This window comes from Motacilla alba, chromosome 3 (assembly GCF_015832195.1).
Source record: "Motacilla alba alba isolate MOTALB_02 chromosome 3, Motacilla_alba_V1.0_pri, whole genome shotgun sequence".
NCBI classification, from domain to species: domain Eukaryota; kingdom Metazoa; phylum Chordata; class Aves; order Passeriformes; family Motacillidae; genus Motacilla; species Motacilla alba.
Window position 1 is genome coordinate 23866240 of NC_052018.1, and position 21249 is coordinate 23887488.

The following is a 21249-nucleotide window of genomic DNA, read 5'->3' on the forward strand; positions in this document are numbered from 1 at the left end:
CAGATGGGGCCGAGTGGGGGGGGGGGGAATCACCTCCCGTTGGCCAGGCTATTCCCGATGCACCCCCGGATACCACTGCCCCCCTGGCCGCAAGGGCACTGCCGGCTCGTTGTCACCCACTTATCCCCCGCGGCCCGGCTCCGCCGAGCGCCGCCAGCCGCCGCTCCGCCTGCGGCGCTGCGGGCGGCCCGGGCCGCGCCGCCGCCGTGACGGCGACAGGCGCCCGCCTTCCGCCGCCGAGCGGCTGAGCCGGGGCGCGGCGCCGCGGCCGGGCCGGCGCCCCACGGAGCCCGGCGGGCGCGGGAGGCGGGGCCGGGGCCGGGGCAGGTCGGAGGGCGGCGCGGCGGGACGAGGTACGGCGGGGCTGAGCTGCCGCGGGGACGGCGAGGGGCGAGCGGGCGGCTGGGCGGGGCGCGGGGCCGCCCCCTCAGGCGCCTGCCCCGGCCCGGGGGCTGCGCCGCGGCGCTGGGAAGCGCGGTGTCGGCTGTGGGCCCGGGCGGGAGGCGGCCCCGAAGGCCAGGCGCATCAAAGGCCTGGGAATCCCTGGCCCCTGCATCGCTGGCCCCCGCCTCTGCAAACCTCGTTTATCCGGGGTGCCATGGCCCCCTAAACACACCTTTTGTCCCGAGGAGCTACGACTTGGGGAGGAGTGGGCTCGCTGCTAGTTGCTTACTTTAAATACTAAAGCCTTGACATGAAATGCTGAGTGAGCACTCTTTGCTAGCACCCTTTAACACTCCGGTAAAGGGCACACGCGCTGAGGTATAAAGAAGGATGTGCTTAATTAAGTGTACGCTTAATTTGGGAGGAGGAGGGCAAAGGTGTGCCCCACCGGCTGATGGGAGAGAGGCCGTGGTGCTGCAGGGGCTCTCTGGCTGCTGAGCACTGCCATTCACGGCTTTACACAGCACTGCCAGGGAAGTAGGGACCAGCGTCACAACAGAACCTTAAATGCTTTCTGCAGAACAGAAGCCTAACTTCACACAATGCATCAAAATGGAAAGGTGAAATAAAAGGGGCAGAGATACAGGATGACGTACCTGTGTGTGTATCTTCCCAAAACAGCCTAAGTTTCTCTCTGGAGACTTTGAATAGACTCTAAAAATTTGTATTTTTGGCTGGTGCAGGGTTTGTTACATGCTGCATGAAGTGCTCCAGATATAGTGTGGTTGAAAGGAGATGCAAGCACTGAGCTGAGCACTCAGAAGATCTGTATGTATCCATAGTGTGCTCTCAGCTCAGCAGCATGACACAAGTGCAACAAAACATGCTTTGGATGTCAAGCTTTTTGCCTGCATACATGTATTTGTGACTGGGAAAAAACGTATGCCACATACATCCCAAAAAATCCCCTAATGGAAATATGATATGCCCCTATACTGGGGTGTAAGGAAGGGCAGCAGTCAGTGAAAGGATGGTACAATAGCCAGCAGGCACACCTTCACCTCCTGAATGTTTTGACACAATAGTCAAACACAACTTAGGAGAGTGTAGTGTTATTTAGAACCCGTTAACTAATGATTTATTTTTTACTAGGAGGAAGGAATTTGTTTGTCTTCAGTTGCAATATATTTGGCTTTTTTTCCAGAGCTGGGACCATGGCTGTTGACTGGATTGGTTTTGCATATGCTTCATTGCTGGTGGTTGGAGGTGTGCTAGCATACACTCGTAAAGGTTAGTACAGGACAGAAGGATTTGGAAATTATGCATTTGATTTCTTCTATGCAGTGTTGACATGAAGACTTTGCTGTAATTAGCACAGCTGCGTTTTACATCCATCATATGCTGCTGTAAATGCACTGAGTTTCATGAGATGTTCTTTGGCCAGCTTTAGCATTTAAGCGAGTTTGTTTTCAGGGTAAAGAGTGGGAGTTGTCATGTTATCTTTGACCTTAAATGCATTTTGGGCTTTCTCATCTCCTTTTAATCATTCCTATGTTGAGCACAGTATATCCTTGATTGAAGCTTATTTTCTACAAAGAAATCCAGGCTTGATTCTGACATTTCCAGGTGCACAGTGGGGAAAAAAACACCTCTACTTGTGGTGGTTAATTCTCTGGTATTGTGCCTTTTCACAGTAAGATAACGAGTCAGGTTTTAGGTGGCAGTGTACCACAAAGCACAGTTTCGGTATTCCAGGGGTTTTGGCAGCGCCTGCGCCGCTCAGCACCCGGCAGAGGTCGCAGCGGTACCGAGGACGGGCGGGCGGGAGCTGCGTGCGGGTTCCCGTGCGCTCTCCGTAGAGCCCCAGCAGCGCAGCGGTCACCGTCCCTGTTCCATTGTCCGTCACGATTCTGGTGGTTTAGGGTCACCGTCTCCCTTCGTAGAATGCACATGCTTTGCTCTCGGAGACACGGCTTCACATCTGAATTTCTGAAAACGCTGTGGTTTTGTGTTTGCAGCCAGCTGCACTCACTGACTGTCCCATTCACCTGTTCTCTTCACTCCTTAATACTTGGTCAACCCTCGTGGCAAATCTAGATAATTTTTTATTGGTTATGATTTACATTTTCTTGCGAAGTCTTGATTAAAATACTCAAAATAAAAGGAGTGGGAACTAAATGACATTGGGGGTCTGAATTCTTTATTTATAAACATCTGGGGATCAGTTTAATTCAAATAATGTCTACTGATTCTACACTTTTATCATATGGTACCAAGACAAATGTCTGTTCAGAAATTTAAAATATTAGGGATATATCTGGGATTTATGCACCAGTTTTTCAATAGCACTGCAAGAAGATGTCAAGTTAATTTTAGAAGCCCTGTTTTCATCCTCACTGCCATTTATTTGTTTTTTCATTCTTTATTCATTAAATGTGATGTTGGTGATAGCATTACTTTGTCCAGGACTGGTGTCAGGCTAAAAGGCCTGACATTACAGGTGTTTTCCAATTTACTCTTTATAGATATTGGTACATTTCTACAATTTTTGGGGACTTCCAAGTGCTGTAAGATACAGTTAAAATGAACATACAGTTCAGAGAAATTACAAAAATCCTTCTTAAGAATGATAGAGAAAATAGCCAAATTTAGGGTTGTATTTTCCCCAAGTTGCAAGTATTACTGGATCCTGATCATCTCTGTCTAATTTAGTTGAATTTGCCCCTAATCCCACACATTAGAATGACCCAGTTACAGAAATATTACCTCTCTCTTCACACTGGGTGAGGTAAGCTGGAATGTGGCAAAATCAGTTCTATTGTAGAGAGACAGCTGCTGTGCAAAGATTGAGCTTAAAGACCTTGTATTGAGAAATAACACTTGAATGATTTCTTGCAGGTAGTAAAATCTCTTTAGCTGCTGGACTCACCTTTGGCTCAGTGGCTGGTTATGGAGCTTACTGTGTAACGTGTGATCCGAGAAATGTGAAGATATCATTGTGTAAGTGTTTCACTATAGCAAGCAAACAAACAAACAAGCAGCATCATGAACTGCATGTAAAATTCTCTTTTTAGTAAATTTTGGGTATTGCTTGGGTTTAAATGTTGGGTTTTTACTGGAGTTCAACACTTCAGCTTAGCTTGCAAAATTCAGGAGCCATTTACGAGGTAAGGGAGATCATTGACACAAAGCCAGTAGGTCTGTGTTGCCACCTGGCAGCACCTCCTTTTATGAGATATTTGCCTAACATTGCACACATTGTGAAATCCAGCTGATAAACAGGAGATAGCACTGCAATAAAATCATTAGCATTACAGATTGAATTTTGCAATCTGAGCAGTAAAGTAGATGTGGGATCCACTGTTGCATAATGTAACGTATCCTCAGCTCCCAGTGAATGGAACAGTTTAACTTCGTGTTTTTCCTTTGCTGCTGAGAAAGACAGGATAAAGACTATGCAATAATTGTCGTGGCAGCTAGTTTGCCGTGAAACCCACATGGAGGCAAAAAATTACAATCCCTAAGGGGGACATAAACCTTGCACAAGTGAATTTGCAATAAGAGCTGCTGGGAGCTTGTCTCAGTCATGGTTTTAGCAAAGGTGGTTTAGGCTGTGGTTTCACATGCAGAAATGCATTTAAAATGCATTTAATCCAGATGGTGTGAGTACACAATTAGTTTTTCTCAACTTAGAATCTGTTGTATATTGTTCATTCTGGCTTTGTGCTTAGCACAAATCACAGTTATAAAAATTTCCATTTTAAAAAAATGTTGAGTAGCATTGACAGCAAAGAGTTCCCAGCAAGTTCTTTAGTAAAGGTGGTAATTGTGGACCTGATCTGCTCCTAGATGACCTTAAATTGGATTTCCAGTTTTGCCACCATGACCTTGTTCAGATTAAGTTATCCCACTGTTTAAAAAAACCACAGAACATTTTTTGGAATGAAGACATAGCCTTAAGTATATGTAAATTTATAATCAATAGTGTGAGATGCTTTTATGTAGCGTATGGTATTATACTCCTGTGGGTCACTTAAGTTACTAAGTTAGATACAGAATTTATGGAAGACTCATTAAAACTTAACATATGTTGCCTGTTTCCTAATTCCCAGGTTTTGAAGGGACTAATACAAAATTTTCCATTAATGTGCTTTTGAATGTCTGATATTTAAAATTGCCAGTGTTTTGCATTTCATGTACTCATAGGCATGTGAGGACTTTCTCAACTGGAGAAATGTATAGTACTTATTTAGCAGAAGTTAAAGCAATGAGGTGAGATAGAGTTCACTACACCTGCCTTAGAAAGTTCTTCTTACATAAAGTAAAAGGAACAAAGACTTTTTAAAGCAATCCTAGTTTAGAATGTTTACAAAGAAATGTTCTAATTGCTTTTTATTATAAATGTGTATTGCTTTTGTGGAAAACTAGAATGTTTTCACTCATGCCTAACATGCCAAAATGTGAAAAGCAGCTAGAACACAAATGAAAGATGGAAATAAGGTGCATGGAAGAAAGTGACCACTCTTAGAAACCACTACAGTAAATTACAACGTAAAATAAGGCAAACACCCAAACCTTTAAAAGGTTAGGAAATGTAAAAACAACCCATCCATCCAAACCATAATTACTGACAGTAGTTATCACCTATGCAAGACTCTCCTACAGTAATTTAGGTAATATTTTCCTACAGGACCTTGATAGTAATGTTGTTGTAACTTATCCTACATACAAAGAGTATGTAGCCAATGGGTAACCCAAGCAAATTCTCTTAGTTGTTTTGTTAAAATTACTATTTCAGGCATTTTCCTACTTCACCTGAAATAAGGTCTGTGTTTTCTTGGATACTTTAATGCATTTTTATGTGTTTGAAGTGGATTTAGAAATTCAAATCTCCCTATGCAAGAGTTAGTAGCATTCACAATGCTACTAACTTCATTCTGATCTGAATATGATTCACTGGATTGAATTGCTCTTGATTTATTGAATTTCTTTGGTTTAAGGTGAAACAGTGAATGTATAGCACTTTCTGAAGTCTGGTCTGAAAGTTGAATGTATTAAAAAGTCTCTGGAACCTGTGAAAAGCCAGGTACTAGCAAATAGGGGAAAAAACAAAAAACATTACAGAGTGAATATGCTTTGTAGCTTGTAATAAACTGTAAATATACTCAGGACTCTGGCAAGACACATGCTGTGGAGTAGTTCACTCTTTAGACATTCCTGAGAGGATCAAGGCTAAGTGACTAGAAAATAAGAGCAAATGCATAATGGAGCATAATTTTTTTTTTTTTGCAACGTGTCTTTCATGAGTGCACATAGTTGGTGGAGTTCTGTAAGATACTTGTAACTGTCAGGGCTTTGTTTATATGCTGAAGTGAGTTTAAAACTAATTTTTGACACCTATGAACACAGGACTGGCCCCAGGATTAGACAGTGGAATTTGAAGAGAATTAGCCAGATGGTTTAACTACACCGCAAAAAGTCATCTGTGTGACTGCCATTACTTTGGCTGTGAAAGCCAAAGACAAAGCCCAGCTGCTCATGAGAAGTCCTGCCTCTCTGTGCACTTCTAGGAAGCATTTCAAGTGACAGTTCTTTAATGAAGGTAGCTATCTTTGCAGTTTCATGTGTTCTCCTCAGTCTTCTCATTTATGTAGCGCTCTGCAGCCATAGTTCAGAGTGAAATCCCTATGCCTGATGAGTTCAATGCTGCCTCCATTTTTAGATTAGACTACTCCAGGAGGAAAATTCAGTTTCTTTCATAGTTGTTCTCTGCTGCTTGTGCTGCATTTACTGCCCTCTTGGGCTGCCCACCCCTTGCCCACAGGCAAGGATGGTTCCCTCATAGCAAAAGGCTCCAGAGGAATTGTAGTCATGAAGAAGGAGATGTTGATAGCCATATTCTGTAGCAAAAACAGGTGGCAAACATTCCAATATAATTTTTAAGGCTCAGCAAATAACGAGCTAATATTCTAAAAATAAAACAGACAAGAAGTTGAATCGTCTAGCTCCTTGAATAGTTAGAAAACAGCTGCAATGATCTAAACTGGTGGGATTTATGAGACACTATTCCTGTAATTCAATATACATGTGACTGCTATGGCCAAGATTCTTTCTACTTTGTTGGTGTCCCCATGAATTTTGATATGGGTGAGTAGAATTGACTGACTGACAAACTTACCCAGTCTTCATGGAATAGGATTTAGCATTCTGCGGCACATGGAAGCTTTATTTGTAGCTAAAAGAAATCATAATGGTGTATTTTGGAAAAGCAAGAATGTTTTCATAGACTCTGTTTCTGATCTAATGTTTCACTAAATTGCAGTTCATAGAAAAATAGCAATGACCTTTGATAATTCTGTGTGTTCCTGAGTGGTCCACTGAGAAAAGTGAAAACATAAATATATTGGATTGTCTTTTACAGTTTCGTCTTTTCTTTTGACCATTATAATGGGAATGAGGTTCAAGAGGTCCAAGAAATTAATGCCAGCTGGACTAGTAGCATGCCTGAGGTAAATACATATTGTGGATCCTCATGTAAAGATTTCACTGGTTATCAAATAGTTGCCATTTCACACCCTATTCAAGGCACTGTTGGTGGAAGTCACTGTCATTCAGCAACTATACAGCTTAAATGAAATTGGTTTGGAGGTCACAGTCCTGTTTCCAGTGAGCAGCTTTTTCATCTTACTAGGCAGATACAGCTGGTGAGAAGTGACTTTCTCAGCACAGAAATGAGAGGTCAGAAATTAAATATTAATGCATATTGATAAGGCTTTTGGAAGAACCTAGATAAGCCTTAAAGTTTTCGAACACATACACATAAAATTAGTCTAATTTCATGCAACAACAGTCATTAAAAAAAAAAAAGGCCAACACTCTGGTTTAGAAGTGCTGCATTCAAAACTACTGGAAGGACAGTACTGTTGAAAACCAGGACATTTTTGACTTGACCTAAGAACTATGGCCAGTATTAGGGCAAATTAAAAAAAAATCTGGCTGTTCCAGCTGCTTTATTGCTGCTGTTCAGCGTTCTGAAAAATACAGTTTTCTGAATCAATTAATTTGGAATTAAATTATGGAGTAAGTTCAAAACTTTTTTTCCCAATGAGTCTGTAATGCAAAACATTTTCCAGGTGTAAATCAGAATCCCCATCTTCTGAAGGAATAATAACTGTTGCTTTGTCGTTTTAATATTATGGATTTAATATAACACTATTCTGTTTTACATCAGTTACATACAGGGAGGAAAAAATCAGAAATAATTTGTCAAAATTCAAGCAAAATTTAAGAATCAGGACTTACACTGGAAAATGTTATTGTCCATTGTGAATTGCTTTTCCAGCCTAGGTGGGCTTTGTTTTTCTAGACACTTGTTTTCCTAGACACTGAGACTGGAGATCTGAACACCTGAAAAGATGGCTTAATAAGAGACTCTAGTGTCAGTTATTTATGTTACTTAATGATGACTTTCACTGATTTTATTAATGACAGCCATATTTATGTTTTCTTGTTTTGGGTTTTTTTTTCAGCCTATTGATGATTTTGAGGCTTGTTTTTATGCTGCTGTAGGAGAATTTAGAACTGAATATGACTGCCATGCCCACCGAACAGACATGCTCTCTGTACTTGAAAGACAAGTTTGAACACAAATCTTACACTGCATTTATATTTTCTGTAAAAGATCTGTACATGTTAATTGATTATTGATATGTGTTGATATTTTAAAAGCTTTTTTAAAAACTAAAGCAAGTGTTTTGTTGGTATATTTTGATCTACTTTCATTTAAGCAGTCTATTAACTCATGGGATTTTTCTTTGTAAGTTTGATCTCTTTTAGGGGTGCAGAGCACCCCAGGAAATTGAATTACTCTTGCACTGTATCTCTGAAAGAATATCTATAAATACATGTTTATGCTAAATAGGTATCTTGTATTGAAGTGTAATTTTGTAGTTTCTGATATTAAATAATCAGTTCTAAATCAAAAAAGTCTTGGGCCTGTACTGTGTTGCACTAAAAAACCAACTTCCTTTCCAGCACACTTTCTTGTTACCCTGGTTCTAAATATAAAAAATCAGTGTTCAATTTAAATGTAAAATGTTTGAAGCTTATCAGTTTTTTAAGCAGAGAAGTGAGCCATTTTGCCAACGAAAGAGTCTGGTGCTCTTCTGTGTACTCAGTGGTGGTTTAAAACATGTACCATGCTGTAAATTGCCAGTGACATGAACCATGGCTGAGATACATCAGGCTGCACAGAGAGGTTGCAAGCTCTCAGTACTCTGGAACAGGTTTGCCATTCCATTCTCACACAGATTGTCTTGCTGAATTCTTCCCTGTAAGCAGAAGAGACTGTTCAGTCACAAACTGTTCAGGGATTGAAGTTGCTTTGATTTGTGTAAAAAATAAATATTCCTGGAGTCTCAAAGCTTGGCTAAGACCGTCTTCTGGTGTACAGGGAATATAAGCAAAATCATTAGGAAGCAGTATGGGTGGGTGCCCTCTTGAAGACAAACAGAAATTTTGCTGCTTTTCATTTTTTCATACATATGATACACACATATACATACATATCTTGTTTCATTATGCCCTCTTTGTGATGGTTCCTAAATCATAGCACTTGTTTGGAAGAGAGGGATAGCCCAGTGAAACGAGTGCTGTGCAGGGCAAAGCACTGCTTCCAGCTACTGAGGTGATTTTAATGTGAACCTGTTTGGAAGTCAGCAGTGCCCAGGTGACTGGGCCACTTGTGGTTTGTACCTCTGAGATGCACATGGCTCTTCTTAGGCACAAGTCAGGGAAGGAGTTAACTTTGCTGGGCAGCAATTCTTCATGTACACTGGCTGACTGTTTGCCTGATCAGCTGGAGTCCTACTGAGGAGAAACAACTTAGTGCAAAGGATGGTTTATGACAATGTTCTTAAAGGGAACAGTGATTGTTCCCATGAAATTAGGGTAAAGAATCCGATATGGTAGTGCATGCTTTAAGCACTGTTGAGGTAAAACTCACTCTTACTGAAAAGGTAAGCAGCCAGTGCACTTGGTAACTGTGCACTGTAACAGTGCACTTTGTAACTGTGGGAAGTGACTGCAGAAGGTAAAACCTTACAAAACAAACTACTCAAGGGGCATTTGCCTCACTGACCAGCCAGCCAAGCAGCAAAAAGAAGAGCATCTCAGCAGATGAAAACCACAGCAGGCCAATTAAACACAAGGACTTTGATCTTTCAGTGAAAAAATCACTCCTAAGAGATTCATGTGGGGATTAGAAAAGTATTTTACTTCTGCCCATAAACTTAAAAGGATCATGAATTTTAATTTTATTTTTAAAGGTTTTATTTCCTTAATTTTTAGGCTGTGAAATACCGCAGGGGGACAGTGAACTTTCTAGGAGACCACCTAGAGAACCAACCCAGAAGATTCTAGGCCTGAATTTAAGTGACTTCTCAGTTTTCAGGGTGTGGCTCCTCTCTCTGGCAGTTTATAAAAAGGGGGTTGGGGATCATGAGGCTTTTTTACAGTACTCCAGAAGCTACAATTGAACATTTTACCCTACCAGGCATGCACTGTAATTGAACACACACCACATGTCAGCATATTTTATTTCATATAACTGCTTCATGAAATTCTTCTTTCTGGACTCAACAGGTCCAAATTAGCCTTTTACTCTAATTTAAAAGTGTATTATTTCAACACTGGCCACATGATGCAAGTTACAGAGCACATCTATGCAATTTACTCTTACAAAGCAAGCTCTGGTAATATACTACAGTTGGGTTATCTTCATCAGACTAGATATTGAATATTTTCCTCACAACAGCAACAAACTTCTCATCTGTTGGTGGCTTCCTCTGGCTGCCAGGCTGTAAGAATTTTTTGATTGTTGGAATGTTGCTGATTCTTCCTTTAAAAGCCTGTAAGAAGCAACAGTAAAGCCAGTGAGATTAAAGAAATTATAATTCCATCCTTCATATTTTAAAGATCAGGTGACTTGGATTTTTACTTCTCAGACATACTTACTGAACAGTAAAAGGTACTAGCTTTTTCTGATCTGTAATGCTGGTGCTATACCTTAGCTTCCCAGATGGGAATGGGAGAAATTAATATTAAAGAGTCAAGATTCAGCTAGTAAAAAGTGGAAGAAAAAAACCCACATCCCAATCCTGCAGATATATTTGAGAGGAAAAAAAAAAGAAAAAAAAGAGGCATGGACAGGAATAGCCCAGCGCAAAGCACTACAGAAGACAAGACATAGGAAACTTAACTGCTCTTTGTATATGATTTCTTAAAAATGTAATTTTGCTGGCAAAAAGGACAGGAACTGCAGACACACCAGGCCACAGACTTTCCTTGCAGATGTAGCTGCTGTGTTTGAAGACATGGAAGTAGCAGTTAGAGGACCAAATTGGTAGCACTAGTGAGTGAATTCCTGCCAGCTGAGAACAGCTAGGAAAAGCAGAACTGGAGAAAGGTGAGTCCCCAGCAGCTCTGGGGAAAGACAGTGCTCTGAGTGCAGGTTTTTGTAGTCAAACAGACTAGAGAAGTATTGGTACAATGGCTCAAAAGATGAAAACATCAATTGACTTTTAACAACAGTCAGTGAAATTTGTTGGTTACCTTCCATATTGACACCAGATGATTACTAACCTGCAGCAGAGGGAATGCAGACAGAACATCAGGCTTACATTCTTCTGCCATTAAAATCGCTTCCAGCAGATGGACATCTGCCCAGCTTAATTTGTTACCAACAAGATAATCCTGTCCATGATCTTTTAAGGCCTATAAAGTATGAACAAATAAACAAAAAAATTCACATGGGATGTAACTATTTTATCTAGGTATTTCATTGCAGACAGATTTCTGAAAAAACACAGCAGAGTAAAGCCATGCAAGAACTTATGAAGTTAGAAAGTGATACATATTCTTTAAACAAAAAATTAAATCAGAATTCATGTTTCAGTGTGTACAATCCCATCTCTCACTCTAACCTACTGCACCAGGTAGCTGTATACCAAGTCCAGTACCACAAGAAGGACTTAATCACACAAAAGAAACAGGGCTAAAGTAATTGGAAGAGGTAGTCAGGCCAGTTTACATGTAAACACACCTCAAATTTTTAAGAAAAAAGTTAAGTGAATTTCCAGATGTTTCAGCAAAATTTGAGACTGCTGATTACAGTTTGAAATATGTCCAGAATGAAGAAGTACAACCTTCCCATCCTCTATGCCATTAGGAATTTATCCCATTTATGGCAAACTGCTGATGCAAGAATCACAGTCTGCCAAAGCTAACAAGTGTAGTAGACAAGTTGAGATGAACATTGCAGTACAGCTTCAGAGTAGTTACCAGCCTACCTTTGTCCAGAAGTCTATCACCCTCCTTTCAGGAGCAAGAGAAGGCTGTGTCTGTGCCTAAGTCACACCAAGGCTACTCTAAATTAACTGATGTGCAGTAAGACACCAGTCTGTGACTCTGGAAGCCAACTGCTTCTCCAGCCCCATCTGCCAGTTCTACCATAGAGGCAGCAATCATGGGCAGAGCCACAGCTGATCCCTTCACATAGTTACTTCCTGCACTGCTCTAACAAGGTCTAGCACAGCTTGTTTATCAGACTGTGTGGAAACTCACAAACATAGCACCGGAATCTCTTTGCCTGCAGGGCTTTACATTGCCTTTTGCTGCTCCATCTGGCTGCTGAGTGTTTAAAGTGAACACCCATAGCTAGGTATGTTTCCTGTCAGCTTCCTGAATGAATAACACATAGACTGCAAACCCTGATAAGCTGAATCAATGGACATCTTAAACAGCTGGTACAGAAAGAAAATTATTAACCATTTTAAAAAAATTAACTCAGCTAAAATAAAGGAAAAGTTCAGCTGTGTCTTACATTAGCAAACAAGGGTTACTTTAAAGACTCTCCTACATGAAGCATACATGCTAAAACATATCACAACAGTAGTTTATGCCACCTAGGCACAGGCTTAGAGAATTTGGTGCATTTTTTATCGTTTAATAACTTAAAATACATATCAGCCTGTAACCTTTGAAAGATTTGGGTGTGTAATCAGTATCTCTCAGCACAGCCCTCCATTGGTATGGCAGTGGATATATATATGAACTCTGATTTCAGAAGTGCTGGATTATCATTTACATTGTTATTTTTACAGGGCAGCCTCGGTGGGTTTTGTTTGTGCAATTTAAGGCTCTAATAAAGTGGGACATGAAATTGCATCAAGTCCTGTATTTTTTGAGTGGACTTCAGCTGCCTGGTAACAAAGGCTTCAAGCTGGAAACCCAGCTCAGCTCTGAAACAACACAGCTTTGTACCCTTGGCAGATTTCCGAGGAGACCACTATGCGCTGAAAAAGCACTGTGAGAAAGTCTGTACAGCACAAACACACGTGGCATGAAAGGAAAAGTTACAAACAGAAGCAAACTTGAGAGATGAGGATCACAGCTGGCTCAATTCAAACAAGAAAATCTTAACACAAGAAAAAATGAAAATATCCTTAAAGGAGAAATAAAACAACAAAACAAACAGCAAGTTGATAGAAAATGGCAGTTCAGTAACATCCAGGCAATGTTCCAGGGAGAAGAAAAGAACAATCCATCCCCTCTTGACCAACTCCTGCCTAGCCAAGAAAGCCTCTTCATGTGCTCTAAGGGGATGGCAGGCATACCAATGCCTTCCCTCACAGCTCAGTCTTTTTGGTGCATGCTAGCCAGTAAATAATTGCTTTATGCTTTCTATGCTACATGTCTCTTGCTTGCAGAGCCTCTCTGTGCTCACCTAAGGATGCCCAAGTAGCAATTCAGAGAATAAATCATAGTCTCTAAATATAATACATTTAAGCAATGGATTTAAGGAAGATTGTAGAATTGGATCCTTAGCTGTAAAGCACAAATATATTTAACTTTGAATAACAAGAATAAAGGAGGCTGAGTGGGAGACCTTTTGTTCTCTACAACACCCTGGCAGGATGTTGGTTAGGGTGGGGGTTGGCCACTTCTCCCAGGTAACCAGTGACAAGAGAAAATGGACTCAAGTTGCACCAGGTGAGGTTTAGATTAGATCTGAGGAAATTTTTGTTCATGTAAAGGGTTGTAAATTACTGGAACAGACTGTTCAGGGAATGGGTAGATTCACTAATCCTGAAAGTGTTCAAGAATCATGTGAATATGTCACAGGAGGACACAGTTTGATGTTGAATATGGTGGTGGTGCTGGGTTGACAGTTTGATTTAATGATCTTTAGAAGGTCTTTTCCAACCTTACAATTCTGTAACACATTACACTTCCAGACAGTAAGTACTGAAGGCTGGTACAAGTATGGAGATGGTGCATTTAGGCAAAACACTGGGAGCCATCAGCCACTAAGCTAGGTTGGAAAAGAAAGACAGCAAAGAGACCCGGTACTGAAACCAGCCAGAAATTATTTTGTGGCCCTCTTTTCACATTGCTGGATTCTGGCTCATCAAACATTTCTAGAGTTCTACTGTCACTCGCCTTCTGGAAAGAAGAATGTGTGGGAACAGTGGGGGAGTGGGGTAGGAAGGGGAGCCCAGAACTCACTCTTTGTGAACTGCTGGTGATTTATCACTTACCTTTTCATAAACAGGGAAGTACCTGGTTGTAGCTCGTTCAATGATTAGGGCAAGATTCTTTTCTTTTGTATCAGCTGGTTGAAAAGGAAGATACATGATCATTCCCATTAGGTCTGTAGTTCCCTCCACGTACATATCAATCCTGAAACAAATATTTTTGTTCAACACATCATTGAAACTTTCCATTTTGCTTATTTTCCTGAAATACAACTCTGAAGTGATCACTGAGTAAAATGTGTATTAGTGAATGTAACGTAAGACACTGGCTTGTTTTCTTGATTCTTCCACTTAGAGAAGACTTTCAGTTTTTTTTCAAAGCACAAATTGTAAAACAAGCTCACAGTATATGCAATAAGCAAAAAATAAAAAGGCTGCAAGTAATGTATTTAAAGTGGAATTCATGCTGTTTTCCATTAATAATGTATTCATTTATGGGAGAAAAGACTGCATATGCAAAATAATTTAGGAGAAAAAATTAGTTTTGAGGTCTAATCATGAGAGGATGCTGGCTAACAATCACCAGTCCATAATAATCTCCACAGTCTCTGGAGTTGCCCTTCCATTCTTACAAAATAAAGCCTCTACAGTAAGTGACAGTCTGTTAGGTATACTCACCTTTACTGCAGATACTTCACAGCAACATTCTTTCTGTAAATGTTAACAATCATGGAAGAGTGTTAGTAAGTGGCACACTGTTACCATACCAGGCTCTCTCCTTCAGGTCCTTCCCATAGAGGTTGTACTTTGCTGCAATGTAGCTGAGGATGGCTCTGGTCTGCACCATCCTCATCCCATCTATCTCCACCATGGGCACCTGCTGAAACAGCAGGACTCCATCTAAGGAAGAAAAAAGAGCAAGCTACTCAGACTGCCGAAATACTACACTAAAAAAAAGGAAGAATCCTGGTAAGAGACCAAGACATTTGTAATTCTCAGGGATGAAAGCATCCACAAGGAAGCAGCTCTTCTTTACAGGTCACATCATATTGCAGGTCTTAAAAAAATATCTCCTGTTGGTCTTTTGTTCTGTTTGTGTGAACTTGTGTTCAGGGTACAGTTTACAGACTCACCATTGCGCAATTTTTCCAAGTCTTCTTTCGTCTCTATGAATTCTTCCTCAAACTGAAAAGCGACAATAGAAAACAACACTGTCACTCCAAAGGCAGTGGAGAAGTGGAAGGGAGTCTGGGAGTTAGAGCCCACCTCTCCACACTGTTCTCCCTAATTTTCTCATTGTGTTGACCCTGTCGAGGAATCCATTCAGTGCTAGTAGCTGGGTGAGCAGCTGCAGTTCCAACTCCTCATGGAGCCCTGGGAGACCAGGGCAAGAGCTGGGAACTCCTCCCTTTTCACAGCAAAGGGCATGGGGACCTGTGGCACTGGCCGGGTGAGACACAGCATGAGCCCATGACCCTAAACCTTCACTTAGACTGTAAGGGTATAAAAGACCAGTAGTTTCCTTTGTTCCAAGTCCCTCCCTGGAGGCATAATGTTACTCTGTTGTTGCACCATGATTAAATTACTTTGAGGACTGATGGAGAGGCTCCTGGATGGTCAGATAGAAAAGCTTCCTTAAGAGACCCCCTACTTCATCTCTGCTCCAGCAGAGACTATAACCCAAGACTTTGTTGTCCCCAACCCCACAGGACTGTACAATGCATTATGCTCCAGAAAGAACTTCCTCCTTATAAAGACCAGAGTCAGCTTCATGAACCAAAAAAGGATACCAAATCACTCAGTAAAAAAGCAGCTGATGCCACATGAAGTATTGAGAAACTTCTTGTAAATTACACCTCTATTACAGAAAACATTTTATCTTCCTCTTTAATCGACTAGATTTTTTTAAAACTATTTTTTAGTAAGGACATTTGAATGAGGACAATATCTTGGTTTTCTCAGCACTCGTGTTCTGCAAATTCTGTCAGCAACATTCTCAAGTGAGCACCATTTACAAAAGCCTTTTATTTCCAACAGAGTATAAATAGTTTCAAAAGAACATATTTAAACAAAAACTTAATGTAGAAATTAAGATGTCTTAGGATGGCCTTCACCTGATGTGAATCTAGATAGATCCCCTAACACTGCCTTTGGGGTGGATCTGCTGATTTATCCTACTCATGTCCTGTCCCAAAGAACAAAAGGTACTTTGTTTGGAGAGAATGTTCAAAAGTTTTCATGTGGTATACATGATCTTTCAGTGGAGAAGGAAGTTAGAAGCATTGAGAAAAAGTCACAGTTTTGTCTGCAGCAACAACTGACAATCTCGTCTTAAAGTATGTTTCAAAAATGACAACCATCAATTCTCTCTGTACGTTAAAATCTCTTCACTGTGCAACTATGGCTCAAGGAATACATGAAATACAACACAAGAGTGTATCACTCAGTCTAAGCATTCTGCAGCACAATATGTGATGATGTGCATATCCCTAAGCACAGATGCAATTGGGAAACCCTTTTAGAGAATACCTGTTTTAATCACAAATCACTTTATAAAAAAAGGTACAAACCTCAACCCCAGCTGCTGCTAACAGCCATCGGATTGACTCCATCTTCCCCCTTCCCTTGGTGTAGTGCAGCTTGGGTTTCCCCGCCATGATTTCAGAGTTCTTGTTTCCTGATAAAATCAAGATGATGATCTTGTGGAAGTATGCTTTAAATTAGCATTTTCAATGTCCCACTCCAAACTACTAAATACAGTTGGATAAAAGAGAAAGTAGAAAAACAATCAAGTCCGACACACTTGCGCTTGATGTAACTAAGTTTCCTGTGGATTAATGCAATAAAAGAAAAACTACACACGACCAGAATGTGCAGCCATTCAGCCACATCATGACAATAAGCATCTCTTAAATAATAAATTATTGTAGTTTTAACAGCTTACTGAGTTTTACAACCAAAGCAGAACTGTAGGGTATTCCTGAACTAGCACATTTTTAACCTTGCAGTGAAGCAATCTCTTCAGTAGGTGTTGGGTTTTGTCACATGTCATACCATACTTGAAAAATGTACCATATCAAATGAATGGTTTCCAAAGAACACCAAACTAGCATCACCAACACTGTTTTCGTCTCTCTTATATGACAATTCAGAGCCCTGTGCTCCTGTGCCTTTATAAATATGCTTTTAAAAGCAACACATATCACCAGGGCTTCTGCGTTCCCTATCCAGCTGCTACAGTCAAACTGTAACAGAGATTTATATTCTATCTGCCCGGAAAATTTAACTTTAAAATCAAAAACCAAACAGATGGAACTGAGCTCTGTTGGGCAGATAAGGCCTGGGCAATGTCCCTGGCAGCAGGGGGCTCGAGTCAGCCCATCAGATGATGGCACTGGGATGAAACACTTGGTCCTTTCAAATGTCCCTACCATGTGCAGTCACATGCCACTGTATGACACTGGCAGCTGATGTGAGCTTGCCTGATGCTGGAAACAAAGCTAACACTGTACTCTTATCACCAATGGGTCACAGAAGAATGAAGCAAATTTCGTAAGACAGAGGCACAGATTAACAGAATGCTTCATTGTTAAGCCAAAGGTTTATCTGCTCACAGGCAGGCTTATTTATGCTTGCATACACTTCACAATACATAGCTGAGCCACACAGTAAAAATGTTGGCCATAATCCCGAGGCATCAATAAAGAGGCACAAACAGCACAACAGTGACAGGGGAGACTGCATCCTTGGCCCACTCCACTGAAGTCCTTTGTGCTGGGTGCTATCTTCCACAGGCTCTACAGCACACAGCCATCACTCTGTCAGGACAGAGGTGCCCTATCCATCCTGACTCACAGGACAAAGAGGTGCCCTGTCCAAAATGCAGGTCTTCAAAACCACTGCTCAGCTTCCACCTAGCCCTGTGTCATAGTTTAGCAAGAGAAGAATTTTTTAAATGGTACAAAACTTCCAACCACTAAAAAACTAGACGTGAAAAAAACCCAAGAACTTCCTCTTTTTTCTTCCACAGGTTATCAACAAATCAAGTAACCATTTACAAGACCCAAACAACACGTTAACCCTGCAGTACTTCAATCCTCCTTCAAATAAGGAAAAAAAACCCTCAAAATACAAATATACAAAAAAACAACATAAAAACATCAGTCAGTAAAAAAAAAATCAAATCACAGATGAAAAGTTAAATAAATACCTTAATTTTAAAACTAAAATCCTCTATTTATAAACTATAGAGAAAAAAATCTTTTTCCCTATAACATGTAAAATGATTAAAAAAATTCAAATTATTATCAAATATAAACCTCCATATTAAAAAAAAAAATTAAAATAACTGTAATCCCATAAAAAGTTTAAACAAACAAACAAAGTAATTTTATATTCCCGAGAGAAAAAGACAAAAATCTGTTCCTAAAAATAAAAATAATTTTTAAAATCAATAATAAAAACTTTTACCTTTAAACAACTCATCTTTAAACAATACCCCATAAATCAACATAACCCACAAACAAACTGTAAGAAAGCTTATAAAAAATAAGAACTTCACAATTACAGATTTCCCTGAACAACTACTATTCATAAAAAAAACACAAGAAAACTGGGGTTTTTTTCCTTACAGAAAAGCCTCCATAACATTAACAAAAAAAGACTTCTCGGCCTAAGTAAACAAAAAAAAACCAAAACTGGTTTCAAAATAGTAAACTAATTAAAATTTTAAATTTTGTTTCTTTACATTATCAGTAAGAAAAAATATAAAATAAACAGAAATATTCTAAAAATTTTGTTCTAATTCTTATTACTCCTTCTTTGAGTTACTGTTAATAAACTTTTCTTTCTACCCTTTTAAAATTTTAAACCTACTTTGCCTTTCTCCTAATCCTACCTCACAACAAAAAAATGAATACATTAATAATTAACCGACACCAAACCCACCACACTCTTTAATACATTAACCAAAAAATCTCAAAATTAATAAAATCTCAACAAACCGAAACCACTACAGAAAATTAGTATTTCTACCCAGTTTCAAACTAAAACCACCACACCGTGGTAGTGTCCCCGGACAGTCTCTGGTAGCAAAGTTCTCCTGATACAAAAGGATGTGCTTGTCAATAGATTGTGTCTGGAGTGCAGCTGGCATCTACTCCAGCGCTGCTGCATGCCTGGCTAGATTCCTGATACCTGAACTGCAACAAGGCGCTCAAAAAGGGACTTGGCACAGCTCCCTTACCAGGCCCTACGCACACAGGACCGTGACCTTAATTTCTATTTCCCATGTATGACTTACACTATAACAAGAAAGAGAGTTCCTGACCTTCTGTACTTCAAAAATACTTCATTCCCTGATGCTCAGAAAGTAAGTGTTGGTTTCAACTTCACCAGAGGGAGAACTGCGCTTAAACCCTCACAGACTGGACAAACGCTCTAACCTCCAGCAGGTGGGATCAAGGCTGAGAAACACACTATAAGGGCTAGCATAGGCAGAAGGAGCAAACACCCTTGACCTCTCCACAAAGCAGAGCTGGAGCTGATAAAATTCAGCCCACACAGAGCCCTGATTGCCAGTTTCAACTCAGGGCTCCTCTCACAGCAGCCGGGGATATTTTCCTGCGAATGCACTGCTAAAGGTCCGGATTTGGGGTTCGGGAGGAACACTTACATAGGGCTGCAAACTATTTTGGTGACCCTTTTATGCTTCTGTAAAGAATATCCCTTTGTAAAATATTGAGTCGTGATAAAAGAGTTGCAAAATAGGTAAATTGTCTTTCTTGAATAGCAATAATGGACCTGAAAATTAATCACAAACTTTCTTGATGTTTTAGTGCATCAGACTTTCCTTGGACCACGGCCACGCAGGTGTCAGAGAGGCAGCTACTGCTGTGCCGGCTGTATTAAAAACACAGTTCAGACACCAGCCTTTCAGTGAGGAACAAGTAACTGAATTTAGCAGCAAGCTCATCATCTGATCCCATCTGATCTTAGACTTTCTCCCTAACTGGATACGGGCCGCAGAGCAGTTCTCTGCAGCGCTTCGTTGCTCGACCCCGTCCCGCACGGGGCAGTTCCACAGGACGACCTCGCACACAGCGCTGCCCGGCCCGGCCTCCGGACCATCTTAACACTGCAACTGCTCACCAGCGGGGGGTTTCCACCGGGGCTCGGGCCAAGTCCGGGCTCGAAAAGCTTCCTTCCACCGCCGGAGCTAGGAGGAGCGTCTGGACGAGGGGAAAGGCAAAGTACTACCAGAGACTGCAAAACTTGCACTCCAAAGAGCAGTTTCCCTTCAGCTTGCCCGCTGATCGTACCCAGAGCCAAACACACAACCCCCCTCCGTTCCCACCCTCCCGCCCGTCCCGGTCCCCGCGGCGGGAGAGAAGCCGGGGAACAACCCCTGGACAAACTCCCTGCAGCAGCACGCAGGACGTTCCTGGAGGGCCAGGCGGTCAGTCACGCATCTCGCCCTTTGCCCTGCGGGCAGCAGCCCTGATCCCGGCAAGAACCGCTCGCTCCACCGAGCTGGCACCGCCCGCCCCCCGCCGCGACCCCCGCCCGCCGCCGCAGTACCGTCTGCCCGGGCCGCCCCGCCGCCGCAGCACCCGCACGGCCCCGAAACAGCGCGGCCACAGCCCCGGCACGGCCCCGAAACAGCGCCGCCACAGCACCGGCACGGCCCCGAAACAGCGCGGCCACAGCCCCGGCACGGCCCCGAAACAGCGCGGCCACAGCCCCGGCACGGCCCCGAAACAGCGCCGCCACAGCACCGGCACGGCCCCGAAACAGCGCCGCCACAGCCCCGGCACGGCGCCCGGCCCCCACACACGACCCTCCCGCCCCGTCCGGCGGCCGCTCCGCCCCTGGGCCGCCGCCGCGGCCTCGCCGTGCCCACCGAGCGCCCCGCTGGGCGCATCGCCGAACCCCAGCACCGCAGCTCAGGGAAAAGCCAGCTCGGCCCTGTCCCTGCAGCCTTGCCGAGTTTCTGTTGCAAAATGTGGAATATGTAAACATTTTCTCGACAAAGGATGTGCTTTGCTGTTTGATTTTTGTATACTTTCAAGCCTAATCAACAAGTAGTTCTAATCTGAGAAACAGAGAACAGCTACCAACAAGGTCTGAGGGAAGTCCAGCGGTGGGAAAGAGAAATTACTTGTCAGGAGAATTGCCTTGTTAAGAGTAGAACATGGTTCAATGATCTCAGACACAGGGGAGGTTAACAAGGCTTGGAAAGAACGATGTACCTCTGATAGTGGATACATAAAATACAGAATTTACAGGCCACAAGGGCATTTGGAAGAACTCCCAAGATAAGGAAGAAACT

The 21249-nt window shown here is 41.8% G+C and overlaps 2 protein-coding genes across 4 annotated transcripts; one reads left to right on the forward strand and one right to left on the reverse strand.

Annotated features, from left to right (window-relative positions):
* Positions 1-297: 297 nt before the first annotated feature.
* On the forward strand, positions 298-8806 carry TMEM14A (transmembrane protein 14A). The gene is made up of 5 exons (XM_038133091.1): positions 298-353; positions 1589-1674; positions 3283-3384; positions 6806-6893; positions 7914-8806. The coding sequence occupies exons 2-5, from the start codon at positions 1599-1601 to the stop codon at positions 7951-7953; spliced, it is 306 nt and encodes a 101-aa protein (XP_037989019.1). The 5' UTR covers positions 298-353; positions 1589-1598; the 3' UTR covers positions 7954-8806.
* An 884-nt stretch (positions 8807-9690) lies between these two features.
* On the reverse strand, positions 9691-20654 carry LOC119699485 (glutathione S-transferase). Of its 3 annotated transcripts, none has more exons than XM_038133088.1 (8): positions 20499-20654; positions 20070-20149; positions 16490-16596; positions 15053-15104; positions 14687-14819; positions 13983-14124; positions 11026-11157; positions 9691-10292 (listed from the first exon to the last, which is right to left on the reverse strand). In XM_038133088.1, exons 3-8 carry the CDS (start codon positions 16574-16576, stop codon positions 10170-10172), a joined length of 669 nt encoding a protein of 222 aa, XP_037989016.1. In that variant the 5' UTR covers positions 16577-16596; positions 20070-20149; positions 20499-20654; the 3' UTR covers positions 9691-10169. The 3 variants fall into 3 exon arrangements, with proteins under 3 accessions (XP_037989016.1, XP_037989017.1, XP_037989018.1); XM_038133089.1 differs by having other exon boundaries at positions 9967-10292; positions 20070-20173; positions 20499-20638; XM_038133090.1 differs by lacking the exon at positions 20070-20149 and having other exon boundaries at positions 9967-10292; positions 20499-20650.
* Positions 20655-21249: the final 595 nt, after the last annotated feature.

Coding starts and splice junctions, on each gene's coding strand:
- TMEM14A (XM_038133091.1), top strand. CDS start 1,599: ATGGCTGTTGACTGGATTGGTTTTGCATATGCTTCATTGCTGGTGGTT. Junction 1,675..3,282: donor GCTAGCATACACTCGTAAAG/GTTAGTACAGGA, acceptor GATTTCTTGCAG/GTAGTAAAATCTCTTTAGCT. Junction 6,894..7,913: donor GGACTAGTAGCATGCCTGAG/GTAAATACATAT, acceptor TTTTTTTTTCAG/CCTATTGATGATTTTGAGGC.
- LOC119699485 (XM_038133088.1), bottom strand. CDS start 16,576: ATGGCGGGGAAACCCAAGCTGCACTACACCAAGGGAAGGGGGAAGATG. Junction 14,820..15,052: donor CTTGGAAAAATTGCGCAATG/GTGAGTCTGTAA, acceptor TTTCTTCCTTAG/ATGGAGTCCTGCTGTTTCAG. Junction 11,158..13,982: donor ACTTCCCTGTTTATGAAAAG/GTAAGTGATAAA, acceptor CATACTTTATAG/GCCTTAAAAGATCATGGACA.